Source organism: Salminus brasiliensis, chromosome 21, assembly GCF_030463535.1.
Source record: "Salminus brasiliensis chromosome 21, fSalBra1.hap2, whole genome shotgun sequence".
NCBI lineage: Eukaryota > Metazoa > Chordata > Actinopteri > Characiformes > Bryconidae > Salminus > Salminus brasiliensis.
The window spans coordinates 320,562-340,573 of record NC_132898.1 but is presented as its reverse complement, the minus strand read 5'-3'; the positions used below and the strand labels follow the sequence as shown (position 1 = coordinate 340,573).

The 20,012-nt window shown below is 46.6% G+C and overlaps 1 protein-coding gene across 2 annotated transcripts in view; it reads left to right on the top strand.

Annotated features, from left to right (window-relative positions):
• LOC140543438 (nck-associated protein 5-like) overlaps positions 1-20,012 on the top strand; it is a 63,478-nt gene that overhangs the window by 16,377 nt on the left and 27,089 nt on the right. The window contains exons 2-6 of one of the 2 annotated variants that reach the window (XM_072666562.1): positions 3,261-3,341; positions 7,942-8,103; positions 16,077-16,145; positions 16,717-16,755; positions 16,889-17,008. In XM_072666562.1, the coding sequence (XP_072522663.1) occupies positions 7,948-8,103; positions 16,077-16,145; positions 16,717-16,755; positions 16,889-17,008 (384 nt within the window). In that variant the 5' untranslated portion in view covers positions 3,261-3,341; positions 7,942-7,947. The remainder of the gene's footprint in view (positions 1-3,260; positions 3,342-7,941; positions 8,104-16,076; positions 16,146-16,716; positions 16,756-16,888; positions 17,009-20,012) is intronic. The other variant, XM_072666564.1, reaches the window with a different exon arrangement.

Sequence of the window (20,012 nt, the reverse complement as noted above, 5' to 3'; positions counted from 1 at the left end):
CTGCCACGCTGTCATCACTTCACTGTCTCCTTCAGGGCGGTCTGTCATCCCAGTGATTCACTGAAACGTGCGTCACTCATCAGCTGCGGCGGCGGCGGGCTGATGGTTCTGTGTTTTCCTCATGAAGATCTTCATTAAGGCTTCAGGATCGCCCCAACCTCTGATACCCACTGTGCATTAAACTGACCAGTCTTTACCTCCCAGTTAATTATCTCTACATAGCACTGCAGCTCAGATAAAGCTCCTACCTTCTTCTGTCTAGCAGAACACGGCAGGGTGAGCTGCAGTCTCTCATTAGGGTGAATATTAATAACGCTCTAAATGTAGGTATTGTGATATACACTGAGAAGGAGGAGCTACAGTCTCTCATTAGGGTGAATATTAATAACGCTCTAAATGTAGGTATTGTGATATACACTGAGAAGGAGGAGCTACAGTCTCTCATTAGGGTGAATATTAATAACGCTCTAAATGTAGGTATTGTGATATACACTGAGGAGGAGGAGCTACAGTCTCTCATTAGGGTGAATATTAATAACTCTCTAAATGTAGGTATTGTGATATACACTGAGGAGGAGGAGCTACAGTCTCTCATTAGGGTGAATATTAATAACGCTCTAAATGTAGGTATTGTGATATACACTGAGGAGGAGGAGCTACAGTCTCTCATTAGGGTGAATATTAATAACTCTCTAAATGTAGGTATTGTGATATACACTGAGGAGGAGGAGCTACAGTCTCTCATTAGGGTGAATATTAATAACGCTCTAAATGTAGGTATTGTGATATACACTGAGGAGGAGGAGCTACAGTCTCTCATTAGGGTGAATATTAATAACGCTCTAAATGTAGGTATTGTGATATACACTGAGGAGGAGGAGCTACAGTCTCTCATTAGGGTGAATATTAATAACTCTCTAAATGTAGGTATTGTGATATACACTGAGGAGGAGGAGCTACAGTCTCTCATTAGGGTGAATATTAATAACGCTCTAAATGTAGGTATTGTGATATACACTGAGGAGGCGGAGCTACAGTCTCTCATTAGGGTGAATATTAATAACTCTAAATGTAGGTATTGTGATATACACTGAGGAGGCGGAGCTACAGTCTCTCATTAGGGTGAATATTAATGACGCTCTAAATGTAGGTATTGTGATATACACTGAGGAGGCGGAGCTACAGTCTCTCATTAGGGTGAATATTAATAACTCTAAATGTAGGTATTGTGATATACACTGAGGAGGCGGAGCTACAGTCTCTCATTAGGGTGAATATTAATGACGCTCTAAATGTAGGTATTGTGATATACACTGAGGAGGCGGAGCTACAGTCTCTCATTAGGGTGAATAATAATAACATGTCTCTAAATGTAGGGATTGAGGTTGAAATTGTGTTTCTCAATATAAAAATCTATTATGATATGATAAAATGTCATCACATTGCCCACCCCTAGTTGGCACTACTACTGCTGATTGGTTGGCACTACTACTGCTGAGTGCTGATTGGTTGACAGTGGTGTATTGTGCAGCTCTACACAGCAGTACAGCATGCTGCTTTGTCACACTGTTTTTTCAGTCTATTGAAACATTCCTGTTTTGCATATTCTAACCTCTTCTGGAGCACCTGTTCTTCTGGGGGGGCTGTTTGGTGAGAGACAGAATGTCCACCTGGTGTCCTGGTCAGGGAGGATTCCTGCCTGGAGAAGCAGATGCTCCTCACTGCTGCTGTAAAAGGGAAGGGAGGGCTGACAAAACCTTAATGGGATTAACCTCTTCCCCTCTGAGGGGTGGAGGGATGAAGGGGTGAGGTTGTGTGTGTGTGTGGGGGGGGGGGGTGTGTTGGGCGAGACACAGATGGAAAAGTGTGAAGAGAAGGGATATGAACCAGAGAGATCAGGACAGAGCGTGTGGCGCTGATGTGTAACAGAGTCATCATGTTGACGTCAAAACTGTAGCTATTAAAGGCGTGATGGTGTTCATGGGAGAGGCCCTGTGGAACTAGTGTACGGGGAGAAGTGGAGGAGGGTGTGGTGGAAGGTGTAGGCCCGTACGTGTGTCACTCGAGCCGATGGTGAGCTTCATGGTGAGTTTGTGTCTTCTGCCCCCTCGTAGGAGGTGAGGTGGGTCTCAGGACGGACGCTAGCCTCTACATGTGAGTCCTGGCAGGAAGAATTTGGGGTTTCTTCAGCGGTTCTGTAATAAGGGTGGAGACGCACAGCTGTTTGTTCTTTGTGAGGAATCCTGTAAGGGTATCTCGCTTGTAAATATTACCTAACAATAAATTCCATCAACGCCACCCGTCCCGCAGCCAGCTGCCTTATTTGGTGATATGTGCGAGCCAGTGCATTCCTGCTGCATTAATGCTCTGCCTTCCTCAGAGCCAACACCTACATGTCTTATCCAGCGCTGATCAAAGCCGTAATCATGCAGCTTCACGTTTCCTCGTTAAGCCCCGCAGCTTTCTCGCTTACCTTGTGAGAGGTGGTGTAAGCTGCAAGGCTGGTGGTGCTGTAGGGTGATGTAATGCACTCACAGTGTCCTCACCATGCGAACGCCGGGCCTCATTCACCTCCATCTTCCTCCTTCCATTCACCTCCATCTTCCTCCTCCCATTCACCTCCATCTTCCTAAGAATCCTCCTAAATCACTTCCCTGAGAAACGTGCGAACAGAAAGTCTGGCTCAGACTGATGATGTGTTTAAAGAGCGGGGCGGTTCCACTGTCCTCCACTGTCCTCTCCGTCCTCCACTGTCCTCCACTGTCCTTCCTGTGTTCCACTGTCCTCCCCATCCTCCACTGTCCTCCCGTCCCTCTCTGTCCTCCACCGTTCTTCACTGTCCTCCACTGTCCTCCCTGTTCCCCCTGTCCTCCACTGCCCTCCACCGTCCTCCACCATTCTTCACTGTCCTCCCAGTCCTCCACTGTCCTCCCTGTTCCCCCCATCCTCCACTGTCCTCCACCGTCCTCCACTATTCCTCACTGTCCTCCCAGTCCTCCACTGTCCTCAACTGTCCTCCCCGTCCTCCACAATCCTCTGTGGCCCTTCACAGTTCTCCTTAACTCAACACATCCCTAATAGGAAACACTGGAGAGTCTCAGAGTCTTAAAGACTGTGAGTGGGTTGAAGAGGGGTTGGGGAATGAGGACCAATATTATTGTTAAATCTTTATTTTTACTTTTCTGCAACCGTGAATATCTGAGCTCCAGTAATCTGGGTTTTCTTCTTTTAAACTGAACCTTTTCCTTTGTGTGTTTTAGAGCAGTTTTGGAGCGAGAGGCGGCTGAAAGGTGACATTTCTTAGCGTGGAGCTTCTGCACTGTGGAGGACTGGCTTCTAAGGTGAGTCCAGTGTAGTTCTAACACTGCTTTAATCCAATCAAAATATCTGATCATTCTCACTTTCAGACCAGAAACAGAAACATTTAAAAATATCAGCCTTTTTTAATCCATTAGAATTAAAAATACTGTGCCTTTAAAGCTGCTATGTGTTCTGATTGGCTGCTGTGTGACAGGTCTTGGGGCAAAACACTTATAATATAATATAATATAATAAAATATAATAAATTCATGAATGCAAATGCATTGTTTTTGTGACATCACAAACCGTGTTATGACTCCCAGCCAATCACACTGCAAGGTCAGAACTAACCGTGGTGTAATCTGATTTTAAAGATGACTCGAGTGGAAGGATATTGATCAGAGAAAACGGTCATTGTGACCTCGACCATATCTGCTGATCTGACCTCTCTGATAAAGCTTCACGTCTCTTTCTGCTGTGATTACCTTAATCTGCGCTCCCTGCTCTAACCTGACCACCAGCCTTCTTAATGTCTATCATTCGTCCGGAATTGGTGCGGTAGAGCTGTTATACAGTGGAGGTTCTAGATAATCTCCCCCAGTCAGAACTGGAGTTCTACAGTGGAGGTTCTAGATAAGCTCCCCCAGTCAGAGCTGTGGTTCTACAGTGGAGGTGAAGGGAAGCAGACGTCTGAAGCTCTAATAAAAGCTCCTCACAGAAAGTTCTTCACCTAATGGTGATGAAGACGCTGCCTGATGCCTGAGACACGGTTCTACCAGAGTTCTGAGAAGAGTTCGGCTCTAGAACCTGCTTTTAAAATCAGATCATTAAAATGGTGGAGGGATACATGCTGCAGGGTGTAGTGCAGCTACAGAAAGTAGTCCCTAAAGAAAACTGCATTAGTTCAGATTCTCTATTCACTATTTTACCTTCATCATCATCATCATCATCATCATTCCATATAAAACTTGTGTAGCTCGTGTAGCTTCACTGGTGGGTTCCGTTCACCTCCACTGTACAGAGATCAGAGTGGGTCAGTTTCTCTACAGTGAAGCTCAGTTTCACACTGAACACTCCGAGCTATGGAGGAATTTAGAAAATTGGTGGAGTTGCACTCTAACAGCTGTATGTAGAGACGCTGTCTGGTGTGTGTGATCATTACTGAATCCTTTTAAAGTTGCCGTTTATTTATTTATTTGTTTACTCGGCCCACAGCTTGGTCACGGAGGGATGGAGAGAAAGCAGGGCTGAAAGAAGTGAATGGGTTGAAAGGACGGATGAGAAGCGTGTGCCTCAGTTTATTGTGCTCGTCTCAAAGCTGTCAGCCGGATGCGATATAGATGCTTTACTGCCCGGAGCGCTGGCCTGTATTTCAAGAAAAAAAGGAGACTAAGGGAGAGAGGACAGAAAAAAGAGAGGCTGTGGCGAGAAAAGAGACAGCCGCTCTATTTTTAACTGCAGAGTGCTGAGAAGGGTTGGGAAAGGGCTCGCGCTCGTTTGCTGTTCACCGAAGGCCGTTCCCTCGTCATCTATTAATGGGCTTTAATGGATCCTGCGTTCCAGTTGGGAGCCGGCCACTGAGTGACATTCACTGCTGATAGTGTAATTTATTAATTCAGCTTAATGAGCGAGACTTTATCTCACTCTCCATGCTGACCTTGACATTATGTGTCCTGGAGGAAAGTGCTCATCTTTAAAATACTTGTGCAGTGCTGGCATTTATAGGAGCACTTCACCATAAAATCTGACTTACAGTCTCCTCCCCTCACCCCGGGTGTAAAGACGTAGTCTTCAGTTTTACACTGGAGCTGCGAGGCTAACGGAAAAAACTGAAAAAAGACTTCCATTACTCATTAGCCACTTTATCTACATTACAACAAGAGAAGCAAACTGTTCTCCCAAAAACACGTATAGAGAAAGCGACGGGCTGAAGCCATCAAAGAACCAAACCTTAAAAAGCCACCATAACCCCCCCATCCACACTACACCCATCTATCCCCATCCATCCTCAGATCTATCCACACTATCTATCCCCATCCATCCTCAGATCTATCCACACTATCTATCCCCATCCGTCCTCAGATCTATCCACACTATCTATCCCCATCCATCCTCAGATCTATCCACACTATCTATCCCCATCCATCCTCAGATCTATCCACACTATCTATCCCCATCCATCCTCAGATCTATCCACACTATCTATCCCCATCCATCCTCAGATCTATCCACACTATCTATCCCCATCCATCCTCAGATCTATCCACACTATCTATCCCCATCCATCCTCAGATCTATCCACACTATACCCATCTGTCCCTATCCATCCCCATATCTATCCACACTATCTATCCCCATTCATCCTCAGATCTATCCACACTACACCCATCTATCCCCATCCATCCCCATATCTATCCACACTATACCCATCTATCCCCATCATCCTCAGATCTATCCACACTATCTATCCCCATCTATCCCCATATCTATCCACACTACACCCATCTATCCCCATATCTATCCACACTATACCCATCTATCCCCATCCATCCCCATATCTATCCACACTACACCCATCTATCCCTCTCCATCCCCATATCTGTCCACACTATCTATCCCCATCCATCCTCAGATCTATCCACACTATCTATCCCCATCTATCCCCATATCTATCCACACTACACCCATCTATCCCCATCCATCCCCATATCTATCCACACTATACCCATCTATCCCCATCCATCCCCATATCTATCCACACTATACCCATCTATCCCCATCCATCCCCATATCTATCCACACTACACCCATCTATCCCCATCCATCCTCAGATCTATCCACACTATCTATCCCCATCCATCCTCAGATCTATCCACACTATCTATCCCCATCCGTCCTCAGATCTATCCACACTATCTATCCCCATCCATCCTCAGATCTATCCACACTATCTATCCCCATCCATCCTCAGATCTATCCACACTATCTATCCCCATCCATCCTCAGATCTATCCACACTATACCCATCTGTCCCTATCCATCCCCATATCTATCCACACTATCTATCCCCATTCATCCTCAGATCTATCCACACTACACCCATCTATCCCCATCCATCCCCATATCTATCCACACTATACCCATCTATCCCCATCATCCTCAGATCTATCCACACTATCTATCCCCATCTATCCACACTACACCCATCTATCCCCATATCTATCCACACTATACCCATCTATCCCCATCCATCCCCATATCTATCCACACTACACCCATCTATCCCTCTCCATCCCCATATCTGTCCACACTATCTATCCCCATCCATCCTCAGATCTATCCACTACACCCATCTATCTCCATTCATCCCCATGTCTATCCACACTATACCCATCTATCCCTCTCCATCCCCATATCTATCCACACTACACCCATCTATCCCTCTCCATCCCCATATCTATCCACACGACACCCATCTATCCCTCTCCATCCCCATATCTATCCACACTATCTATCCCCATCCATCCTCAGATCTATCCACACTATCTATCCCCATCCATCCTCAGATCTATCCACACTATCTATCCCCATCCATCCTCAGATCTATCCACACTATCTATCCCCATCCATCCTCAGATCTATCCACACTATACCCATCTGTCCCTATCCATCCCCATATCTATCCACACTATCTATCCCCATTCATCCTCAGATCTATCCACACTACACCCATCTATCCCCATCCATCCCCATATCTATCCACACTATACCCATCTATCCCCATCATCCTCAGATCTATCCACACTATCTATCCCCATCTATCCACACTACACCCATCTATCCCCATATCTATCCACACTATACCCATCTATCCCCATCCATCCCCATATCTATCCACACTACACCCATCTATCCCTCTCCATCCCCATATCTGTCCACACTATCTATCCCCATCCATCCTCGGATCTATCCACTACACCCATCTATCTCCATTCATCCCCATGTCTATCCACACTATACCCATCTATCCCTCTCCATCCCCATATCTATCCACACTACACCCATCTATCCCTCTCCATCCCCATATCTATCCACACGACACCCATCTATCCCTCTCCATCCCCATATCTATCCACACTATCTATCCCCATCCATCCTCAGATCTATCCACACTATCTATCCCCATCCATCCTCAGATCTATCCACACTATACCCATCTATCCATGCCACTCCACCCATCATCCCCAACTTTTCCTATCCATACCCATCCACACTACACACCTATCTGTCCATATCCATGTCAGCCCACCCATTATCTCCATCTATACACAGCCTTCTCATCCACCCCAATAGCCGTGACCCCTTTCCTCACCCACTGGTGGCTAAAAAGCTCTCGTATTTTTGTATATTTTGTTTAAAGTGATACCAAAACAGAACACACATAACATAAAATCCTATAATCCTATAATTCTAAATCTCAGTGACCCACCATACAGCAGGGGTAGGTAGTGTCCCTGGACTGACGGACTGTAGATGTATCAGTGATGTATACAATCTGCAGCGATGATGATGATGATGATGATGATGATTGATTATGTGTAGATGTTCTTCTGATAAATGGGTCTCCTCTCTTGAGCTCAGGTGGTGATGTCTGACGGAGCTGAGCCCAGAGAGTGTAATGAGGCCTTTGAGTCAGAAGAGGGCGATGGTGATCAGTTTTTGGAGGAGGAGGAGGAAGAGGAGGAAGAGGATGATGAGACAGAAAGCAGCAAGGAGCTGTTAGAGCGGCTGAGAGAGCTGGAGGTGAGACGGTACACACACTGCATCAGTACCCCAACATCAGTGGTGTTGCTGCCGTTTTTAACACTGTGTATACTCCCTGGCCACTTTATTGGAAACACTGTTACCGTTACGAGCTGCTCTTGTCCACATAATTTTGACTGGTGGACTTTTACCTTAACACTTAACTTAGCAGTGACAGTTATGTGTGTCCCCAGCACCCTCACCCCCGTGCATTACACACTACCATGAGCTCCATCATCCCTGTGCAGAGAGCTCCACCACCAATAACACCTGCTCAGTGGTGGTCCTGTAGTGGTCCTGTAGTGGTGATGATTGAGATGGAGGGGGCTGATAACACTGTGCAGTAACGGATGGGCTACAGGGTGCACCTATCAGGTGGGTGTTTCTGATAAATCGACCAGTGAGTATAGTGCTTATCAGGTAGAAGACCCTCAGTGTGTAGTATGCAGTAGGCTATAGGCTTGACCACTCCTGCTGTTTTAAGTTTGGGAATAAAAGAGATTGTTCTGATATTAAAGAATATGTGAAATGATTCATCTGTAAAAACTAAAATACAAACAAACAGAAAATTGAAAATTGTTTCTAAGACTCACTTCTTAAAAAAGGTGTTTAAACACTGGTGCAGGTTTTACTGTCCTTACAGTTCATGTATGAAACTTAAGCTACTTTAAAAGTATTTGAGACTTGAGATGTCCAACAGAGCTCATTTGCATATATCAGCCTATTAAATGACTTATTCACTAATAAGGAGTGTTTCTGCCTGGATTGCATTTAAATGAGGGCTGCCAATTAGAACAGAGCTCATTTACATATCTCCGTGTTAAAGGAAGAATGTGTGTAACTGTAAAGGATAAAGAGGGCCTGGTGTAAAAATGGACTGTGACTGTTTCTGGATTGTACGTGCAGAGGCTGCAGGGTATGGGCTCTTTAAGGCATGATGCTCGTTCAGTAAAGGTGTGTGTAATTGATGCGAGGAGCTCTTAGGCCACCCCTCTTTAATTGCCGCATAATTGGTGTAATTCGTTTTCCAGGACTCAGCCAGTTTTCGTTAAGCGCCACAAGAGGTCTCTCTCTTCCCTCCTGCAGTAAATGAGACTGTCGGTTCAGATTTACAGTGAATTTGCAGCGGTTTCTGCTGTTCGGCTCTGCTTTTATTTAATGCACCGTGTGTCAGGCGAGCGTTTAACCCGATCAGGGGGACCGTCAGCAGCTTTATTTGGGGGATCGAGCTGTAAAATTTTCCTTTGCAGTGTTTTTAAGCTGCATCGCCTCTGAACAGTCTGTCTGACTGCAGACCTGTATTTTGTATTTCTATTTATAACAGCTCAGTTACTAAGATACTGCTGCTTTCTCCTGTGAGAGTGAACGTAGAGACCCGTTTAGGTGCACTGTTGGACCTTAAGGGCCAGGTTCTACTCTTTTAAAGGTTTATTTATATGGTGTGTATTATACAGAGTGCATACATCAGCTAATGAACTGCTAATAAATAATAATCCATCATCAGCCCGTTTACATTAAAGCCTTAAGACAGTTGTAGTCGAACACGCTGCAGAGGTGTGTAGATGTTGGGTTGGTCTGGAAGGGTTTGTGAGAGCAGGCTTAGGTGTGTTTAACGTGGCGAGTGTGTTAGATTGTCTGATATAAGGTGGAATGGAGTTCCAGAGGGCTGGGGGGGATCGGATCACCGAGGCAGTCTGTGTGAATTGGATGAAAGGAATGGTAAAAAGACCAGCTGAAGATGACCTCAGCTCAGGTGCCAGTGGACTTTATTTTCACAGTCTTTGAACTAGAACGGCCAGCGTGGCTCAGGAGCTCAGTTAGATTTCTTTTATTTTTGTTTGTGAAAAGTTTGAGGATATTTAAATACTCTGCAGTCAGTCTGAAGAGTGTGAGCAGCAGACGGCCTTTTCTTCTTATAACAGGCACTAAAGAGCCGCAGAGCCTTTGCAGTAAATCATAACAGTCACTGTTTAATGACATAATGGGGTTGGTGCCGCGTGAATCTGGCCCAGAGTCTCTGATGTGGTGCCGTCTTCTGCCAGGTGAGATGGAGGTGCGCAGAGTGACTCTCTGACTCTCTGACTCTCTGAAGCTCTGTTTAATTGAGCTGAAATGACCTGCCTGTGTAATATTATCAGATACATCAGTGAATTTGTAGCTGTTTGAAATTTATGTTCTAATGTGTCCAGAAGTATCCGGACACAGAGTCAGGTGCCTGAAACACACAGCTTGTATATTTTCAATATTAAAACACCTAAGGTCACTGTGAACCCCGTGCTGAGCGTCGGCTAGGTATAAAGCCCCCCAGGCTTTGGCTGTGGGGTTCTCTGGAGTGATGGAGCTCCATTCAAATCATATGAAATCAGGTCGATTGCTATGTCACATAAACAAAGGTGTAAAGGTGAGTGAAAATCTTATACACTATATACACCATGCAGTTCTGAACATCTACACATTAACTTACCCTGTATATACAGTATTACACTGTTCCACATATACAAACTTGTTTAACATACACATTTATACATATATATATATATATGGGTGTGTGTGTGTGTGTGTGTACAAATGATGTACTTATTGGCGCTGTGCCTGATGCAAGGTGTGACATTGGGTGGTGCTCCATCCAATACGTTTCGGGAGTAAAGCACTTTTGTTGCTGAATGCAATCAAATCCTCACAGCAATGCTTCTCCAAATGAAGAAAGTCTTCTTCTCTGGACAGTAGAGACAGTTACTCCAACAGAAGCAGGATCAGCTCTTTTAATACCCCTGATTTCAGAAGTATTAGTGTCCCAATGCTGCTCTCACTCTCTTGGGGCTGAATACAATCAAATGCTCCTCACAGCAATTGTCCTACATCCAGTTTAAAGCTGCCCATGAAGAGTAGAGGCTGTTTCTGCGGTAAAGGGGGACAAACTCCCGGGTAATACCCTTGATTTGAGCAGGAACTCTGGTGTCTACAAGGCTTTAGACACACCCCGCATGAGTACTGGTCACAGTGCCGTTGTGTCGGTTCTAGCACGAGAACGTACAGAACGGGACAAAGCCGTAAAGAAGCGATATTGGATTTTTAATGACAAATGTATCGCAGGGCCGCGCTGTGACAGCATGACGAATGGCCGAATGTGGCGAGATGGTTTCTGTACGTCTGCTTTCTGTATTTGCATTCTCTGTGTTTTCTCCGCTGCAGGGAGCAGGACCGTACCGCTAGCAGGGCGAGGGCGCCGGCGTCCGCGCAGTGTTTAGAGTGTGTGTGTGCATATGCGTGGACGCTTACGCCGGGCCCGTGTTTGCGTATGCCGCCCTCATTGAGATGTATCTCACGCCCCACGGCGGCGTCTGAAGCCAATTTCAATCTGTTGTGCTTTCCTTCGTCCCGTCCGGCGGGTGAGTGATGGTTGCTGCTCGCCCGTAAGTGCCTCCGCTAAACCTCTAGCGGTCTCCGCTCGAGCCTCCGACGCCAACCCTAAAAACCTTTCCCTCCTCATCTCCAGCCTCTCCTCCGGCTCCTCCGCCGAGCTTCCAGGAGCCTCCCGTCTTTTATATTCATGCGGCTGCAAACGCAAAGATGCGATATAAATTCCAATTAACCGCACGCTTCCTCTTTATCTGCGAACACAGGAGGATCTGGGAGGCGGCGAGCGCATTACCAAACACTTCCTAATACCTCCTGTCTGTCGCTGCGGCGAATAAAACTCCATTTCCTCTTCCCCACTCGTTACACTTTGATTTTTTTGAGAGGCTTTTAAAGCAATTGAAAAAAAAGTCACAAACCCTTGTGATCCAGAAGAGCTCTCACACTCAGAACAGAGTACAGATCTATCTCCCTGCCAGTGTAGAGCCCGCGGTCCCCCCCAGCCTCAAAAGCCCATCACCATCCAGGACAGGCTTCCTGGACCCCTGCCAGCAGGGGGCACCCAAGAGACTGGGGGGTCGGGGTCTTAGTTACAGTAACTCCACCATGTTTGAAAGCTGTACTTTAGCCTGGCTAGCTCTCACTGAGCTGAAGCTGATCCGCTTCTAAACGGTGCTCTATTACGCCACCAAGAGGAGAGTTAGATAATATAGGAGTGAATACACACACCTCAGCCATCACACACACTCACCATGAACACACACACTGTGTCATAGTACAAAAACGCTGGTTTCTGGCAGGACTGAACAGGTATTTCTGTTATTGTAGTAATAAAGGTGTGTTAATAAAAGGTTAATAACTGATTAATAAAAGGTTAATAAATGGTTAAGTATCTGCATGTCTTTGTGTGGAGGCAGGATTCACTGCGGAGCATCGAGCCTGGTCCGGAGCTTAGCCCTGTTTCTCTCCTCTTTTCCGATAAAGTTGGGATATTTGTGAACAAAAACAAACACAAACACAGTTGTTCACACACACACACACACACACACACACACACACACACACACAGCGAGATGGCTTGTGGGTTCGGCTCATCAGTGAGCTGTAAGAGCTGTGATCGTTCATCACGCAGCAGGCTCGCTGATCCAGACACTGTTGATTAGGCTGAAGAAGCAGGTGTTCGTTCCCCGTAAACGATTAAGCAGCGATCGCACGCCCCCCCCCCCGATATTTATGGATTTTCTCAGTTTACTCAGTTACGCTGTGCTCTGATATCAACACCCACGTCTGACCTGTACTTCAGAACTCGCCTCGGATCATGGCCAGAAGATCCATATATCCAGAAAGTCCATAAACAGGGATGTGAGACTAAGGCTGATCTCTTTCATCCATTCAATCAATATATTTATGATTTAATAATTAAATGATTTCTTAGGATGCTTACAAACTTGTATTCTCTTCAGAAGAATTTCAGCGCTCAGCCAATCAGATTGCACACAGATATGGATTAAGGAGAGACGGCTCTGCTGATTGAAGGTCAGAACCTGCAGTGAAGGGAAGCGCTGGAACTCCCTGTATATCTCTGTACATCCGGATGACTTTACTTTCACTCTCTCTCTCGTCTCAGTCGGGGCAGTTACATTTACAGTTACGTTTACATTTACGGCATTTAGCTGACGCTCTTATCCAGAGCGACTTACAAGGTGACTCGTATTACAGTGGGTCAGTGTAGTGTTAAGAGTCCTGCCCAAGGACTCTTATTGGTGTAGTGCAGCATAGTCACCCAGACCAGGAGTTGAACCCCAGTCTCCCACATGGTGTGGTGGCTCAGTGGCAGGTAGTGGTGTTATCTGTTGCACCACACCCACAACCTTATTGTAGTTATTGTAACACTGGCTTGTTTTTCTATTTTTAGAATCTGTGGTTTGATTCTGGGACTTTGGGTCCATTTTGACCCCAAACAGACGCTTGGTATTGGACACTGATCTGCATGAGTGGATTTGGATTTTGATTGGCTGTTACTGAAGTCGTGGGAGTCCTCACTAAAGGCCGCTGATGAACTGCTGTGGTACAGAAACCTGGACAAGCTTTATTCTTTTATTATACAATAAAATTGTGTTTATTAAAATACTGTAATGGTGTGAATATGGGCTCTTTATGGGGCCCCTCAGTCTGAATAAAATCACAGGGAATTCAGACACAATCATTTCAATAAAGTCATTATTGTCTTCCAGAGTCTGGCGGGTCGATACTGCCTGCTGTCTTCGCTAAAAGGAAAACTGCCTTTCGATAATCTTTCAGGCGGTGTTGTAAAGTGCCATCAGCGCTCACTCGTCTGCTCCCGTAATCAATTCTGTTTCTGTCGCACCTTTAATGATTAGGAGAGCAGATTTGATCCTGTGCTCCGCTTCTGTTTAGAGGAGATGTGGTTTTCCTCCTCATTCCGCTTAAAATCCACTCGGCGGGCGCCTGCTCTCCTCGCTCAATTCCGGCTCGCTCGATCTGGGAGGGAAAACAGTTGACACTTCTTTTTCCGCCGATTTCCGAAGGTACCGAGCGAGTGTGCCGCTTGTTAAAAGGAAAGGGGGCCGCGTGTTAAGTATGAGCCGGGCTGCTGTAGATTTCCCACCGGCTTAGTTACTGAAGACCCCCTCCTCTGACACCCCCTCTGTCAATCTCTCTCTCAGTTAACGTCCAGCTTAAGTAAGCAGATCGTTAAAATGTTCACACTCGTCCAGTCGGAGTCTCGCTCTGCCCCTGACTGTGTGGGCGAGGGTCTTCGGCTTTACAGCCGCTGCATTAGCAGCAAAGTGAGTTCTTTGCCTAAAGAGCGACGTTTCCACCCCTGAGCTCCATTACCAGCGTCGAGTTTATAAACCTCACTTCTACACCAACCTCTCGCTCTCCCTTTATCACTGACATATGGTAATTAGCTCTGTTCTGATTGGCTGCCCTGTATTGGGTCTAATTGAGAAAGCAGGCTGAAACACTCCTTATAACTTGTGAATGGGCGGGGCTAAACTGCTGTCAGCTGAATGGGTGGACCTGTGTAAATGCACTGATTTCCGACTACTACTGGCCTGACCCAAACCCACTGAACTGAGCACAGGCGTAGGACACTAAGGTCTCTAGAACTCCAGAATTCTTCGGGTGCTTAAATGCCTCTGATGCAGAATCACCGGGTAACTGATGGACCAGCCAGCAGGCGCCGGTGCTGCAGTGATGTGGGTGGAGAGAGAGCGATCTGCTCGCTGACCCGGAGAGGGCGAGGCTGAAGTGGTTCTTTATTTCACTACTACTGGATGCTCCAGATGTGCTCCAGAAGTGCTCCAGATGTGCTCCCTCAGGCTCCGGCTGCTGATAGCAGGCAGCATGACCCAGAATTCTGCCCAGCGATCAGTGGCTCACAGTGGCAGCACAGTAGTCCGCTGGACCACTCAGAACCCTTCATTTCATTTCTGATTGCTGAGAGTGAAAACGACCCGGCTCAGCTGTCCTCTCCGCGCGCTCTTTAAGGTGGAGCATGGGTTGGAGAGCAGGTGGAGAGGAGGAGCTGGTGTTCTGTGCTTCCGGCCCTTTAAATGAACGGGCCAGACTGGAGAACCGTGCCGGTTGTGTTTGGGTTTTTTGCTGGTTGAATTAGTCGTGGCTGGAGTTGCAAAAACAAGATTTTTGACTAAATTAATATATTTGGCACACGCACATAAAAGACTGCGTGCCATTGGATGACACAGCCCCCCGTTTCCCCACTGTGGTTCTGTTGCGTGGAGGAAACCGGGCCATGTTTGTAATAGTTGTTGGCACGTCGGAGGCGAGTGGAGGCACTCAGGCCGGATTTAAAACAGCAGCACATCCAAAGAGGTAATTTCTCATTTCAATGCAGGATAAATGAAATGCGATGATTTCAGCTTATGAAGAGCTTCACAACTACGGCACAAACCGCTCTGATCCACTGCAGCCGAGCTGCTAATAATAGAGTTCTGATCCAGAGTCCGCCCGGCCTGAAAGTGTCAGAACCTCCAGCGTTTAAAAACGGGCCGATAGTGACTGTTTAAAAAATGTCAATTTTCTTCAGACTCTCATTAATGAAGTTGCCGTGCGAGAGCGGAGCGGCGCGGCGCGGCCGGTGCTGAAACGTCTCCTGATGGTTTAAATTGAAATGGAGTTTTATTTCCGGCGTTCGGTGGTTAAACGGTCCGAACGCTGGTCCGGCTGCAGCACTTAATTTCCTCTAAACTGCACTTTAATACTCCGGATTGCGCCGCCGTGACATTTATCGAGGGCAGCGTTGCAAAGCAGTTCTCTGATTGGTTTGTTTAGCGCGCCCCAGCGAAGCAGCACGGAGCCTCCCTCTCCAGCCTCTTCGCTCTCTAGAGGACGCTGCTGATTACAGCAAAGACACAGAAAATCGTCTGTGGGGGAAACGAACGTGCAGAAATCATCAGCAGCGTACAGTTACAGCCTGTTTAAAAATAATGAGTTTTATAGATGTGCGCCGTCACTCAGAGGAGCGGCGGCTCTGTGGTGATGAGAGGCAGGCTGAGTGACTGATGTGTGAAAACATCTGCATCCATGCTCTCGTGCTCCTTTCATCACGCTGTTTTTTTGTTCTGCAGGCGGAAAACGCGGCCCTCGCTCTGGCCAACGAGAACCAGAGAGAAGCGTACGAGCGATGCCTGGATGAGGTACGTAACGAGCCCCGAGTATCCCGCGGAGAACCGGGACCAACAGTACAACAGTACGGCCGTGATGCTCATTTCTGCTAGCGCCTCTACAGGAACTCTAATAGTATGTTAGCGCTAAGCTAACTCTGCCTGTACACAGGTTTAGGTGGTTCTAGATTAAACACAGACGCTAAAAGGTGCGCAGACCTGGTTCCGTTATTATTACACAACAACAGACTAATAGTAATTATTCTGTTTAAATGATATTATTAGACCATCTCCAGAGATCTGGAGGCTCCTGAGGGCCCCCACTGGGTATATACTGCTAATGTTTACATATTGTACACAACACCTGGCCACTTTATCAGAAACCCCACACCAGATTCACCATCTTCTTCATCAGCGGCCCAGTTCTGACCAGCATGTTTGTTATAATAATAATAATAATACAGATTGGCGACCTGCCAGTAATTAACTTTTTTTAGTATTTTTGGTATTTTTTGTAATTGAACTGATTACTTGAGTATCGTATCAGTAAGTACTGTGAATCCTACTACTCACTTCTGACCCTCTGTGTTCATTTGGGTTTCAGGTGGCCAACCATGTGGTGCAGGCTCTGCTGAACCAGAAGGTACTGTGATGTTCTGTATGTTTCTGACTCGGGCTGTCAGTACTGACTCGGGCTGTCAGAACTGACTCGGGCTGTCAGTACTGACTCAGGCTGGGTAGCAGAGAGATTGGGCTTTACGTGTGTCTGTGTGCAGGACCTGCGGGAGGAGTGCATCAAGCTGAAGATGCGAGTGTTCGACCTCGAGAGGCAGAACAAGACCCTGACTGAGCTCTTCACCCAGAAACTGCAGTCTGCCCCCAGTCCTGTACCGCAGGTAAACCAGCTGCCTTTACTGTACATGTCCAAAAGTATCTGGACAGCCCATGTAATGAGTGAGTTCTGCTGCTAGATGGTAAATTCAGGTCCAGATCGTTAAAAATCTGCCCCAGGATTTAGTTCCAACTGCCTGGGCAGCTCTGCTGCAGCTTAGCTGGGGCAGATTTTTACGATCCGCCAGTAATTCACAATTTTGACTGTGATGCTATTTTTTCAAAGTAATCTAATGGATTTGTTTTAATTGCAGGTCTACAAATTAATAAATAAATATGTTTAATGAACTAAAAATGACTCATTTTAATTAAATTAAACATTAATTTTAAAAACTATTAGAAATGTAATTGTGTTTCTTTAAAGATCAGAATATTTCTGTTTCTGTAATTTAACTGATTACTTGAGTAAAATACTAAATATCACCGTCCAGCTGCAGCAGAGCTGCAAATCCTGGGGTGGATTTTTTTTTTTTTCACTTTCTGGACCTGGATCTATCAGCACAGCTCTGACCAGTACAACACAGTGTTTACAGGAGGAGGAACATCTTTCTAAACTGTCAGTGGAAGTTATGTAGTCGTGTTGGAGCGTTTCTATTGATCCAGAAAATTCTGGAACAGCTGCAGATTCTCGTTATGGAGGAAAGTGAGGAAAAATCGACATACGCAGGTTTTGAAGCAAGCTGCTGGTCACGGGATGTAAACGTCAAGGCTTACGAGGCTGCCGATGACCTCTCTGCTTAATCAGTTTTGGTGCCAAGGCCGTAATAATGGAAACAGTAGGCAACAGATTTTCCCTCTCTGTTCGCTGACTCACGCAAGCAGCGCTCTGAACGTGGATCACAGTTTAACGCCCACGCGCCGCCCACGCGCTCGCAGGCTCCGGCTCAGAGCGGCACGGAGACGCCGCACCAGCGTGATCCAGCTCATCGCTAGCGGGACGCCTGTAACGATGAGGAACACAGCGGCTGGAGCACAGTGCTGGGGTCGCATCGCTCCTCTCCCTGGATCGCTCCAGCACCCGTCTCGTCTCGCTGCCGAATCAGTGCCCGAAACTGACCCAGCACTTAGCTGCTGAGAGAATTCAGTAGTGAAGCAGATTTAACTGCTGTGAGGGGGGGGGGTGTTTTATGAGGGGGTGTTTTGTGAGGGGGGTGTTTTGTGAGAGGGGTGTTTTGTGAGAGGGTGTTTTATGAGGGGGGTGTTTTGTGAGAGGGTGTTTTGTGAGGGGGGTGTTTTATGAGGGGGGTGTTTTGTGAGAGGGTGTTTTGTGAGAGGGTGTTTTATGAGGGGGGTGTTTTGTGAGAGGGTGTTTTATGAGGGGGGTGTTTTATGAGGGGGGTGTTTTATGAGGGGGGTGTTTTATGAGGGGGGTGTTTTGTGAGAGGGTGTTTTGTGAGAGGGTGTTTTATGAGGGGGGTGTTTTGTGAGAGGGTGTTTTATGAGGGGGGTGTTTTATGAGGGGGGGTGTTTTGTGAGGGGGGTGTTAGTGTTAGTGCTGGAGGCTCTTCTCTGGAGCCACTGAGATGTTCGGGGGTTGCTCTCGGCCGGTTTGGCAGAACGTTGTTCTGACGTGTTTTTTGTCTTCGGTAAGAAACTTCTGTTGATATTGGAGCCGTGCGTCACGTACAGCTGGATGAAGCAGCGTAATTCAGAGCAAATTGCTGTTCAGTGACATTTATTCCTCGCCCTGTAGCCTCTCCGTGACACCTGTGGACTGTTAAATGGAAGAAACTGTGCAGCGCGGCGGAGCTTCCAGGCCTGGGGTGGGGAAACACTGAGGTGGGGGGTAATTTGGCACTCCGCAGGGCTCGAACAGGGCTTACTGATCTTCTGTTCTTCTCAGAGACGGAAGGTAAACCGGTAAATGAAGCGAAGGCAGCGTTTCCACGTTCCTCAAATCTAATCTGAAAGCCAGCGGGGAGCTGCACCGGGTACCTGCATCTCTTAGAACCGACTTAAAGGCTCTTTTGCTTGTTTTTAAATGACGGTCGTTCATCACGTCTCCAGACCTGCAGCAGCCTTACAGGAGGAGGAACAACCTCCTGAACTTCCAGTGGAAGTTTTATCCTCATATTTGCAGTTTCTCACTTTCCTCCATATCGAGAATCTGCAGCTGCTCTTTAAACTGTATCAGGATTTCAGGGTGAATGGACCAATAGAAGCGCTCCAAAATGACCCTGAATAAATTTGTTCACACTGACTTCCGTTGAAAGTTCAGGAGGTTTTATCCTCTTCTGTAAAGCTGCTGCTGTTTTGGAGATACGAGGTTTGCGCTGTATCAGTGTGTCTCATTCACAAAGCACCCAGGCTGAAACCCTCCTGCTAACCTTTGTGTGAATGGGCGGGGCTTAAGCATGGTAGGCTGAATAGGTGGTTATATGCAAATGTGTTGGTTTTTGTGACATCACAAAATCAGTGACATCAGAGTGGGTCCCATGTCTGGACTGAGAGGACTTACCATTCATTTTACAAAAGAACCTGGAGGAGAACATTGCTGTGTGGATTTGATTGAATTTGATCGAGTGATGGTTATTGTATTTGGCTGGTCATGTTTGTGGGGTTTGTTTTGGGTACCCCACCACTGAAATCCCCCCGACATCCCCCCGATGTCCCCCCAACCACCCCCCTCCCTCTTCAGTTCTGTTTCGGAGGCTCTCGAGCGTCTCTGTGAGTTGTTGTGAAAAATAGCAAACAGATGTTCACAAAACAAACAAACAAACAAACAGGATCATCAGTGATGTTCTCAGAAGTGTTCCTCTGTTCTGTAATGTTTATTATTCAAGGGTTCTTTAGCCAATAAAAGGGTTCTATATAGAACCTCTTTAATATAAAGCTCCTGTGGATTATAGAACCTTTTAGAAGAAGAGGGTTCCACTGTTGTTGCTTAGAGGGTTCTAGCCAAGAATCTATGAAGATATAAAAGTGTAAGTAAGGGTTAAATGAGCGCAGTTAGGTGGTTCCACTGTTGACTCAGGCATAAGAACCGGGTCAGAGGGCAGAGTCCGTTAG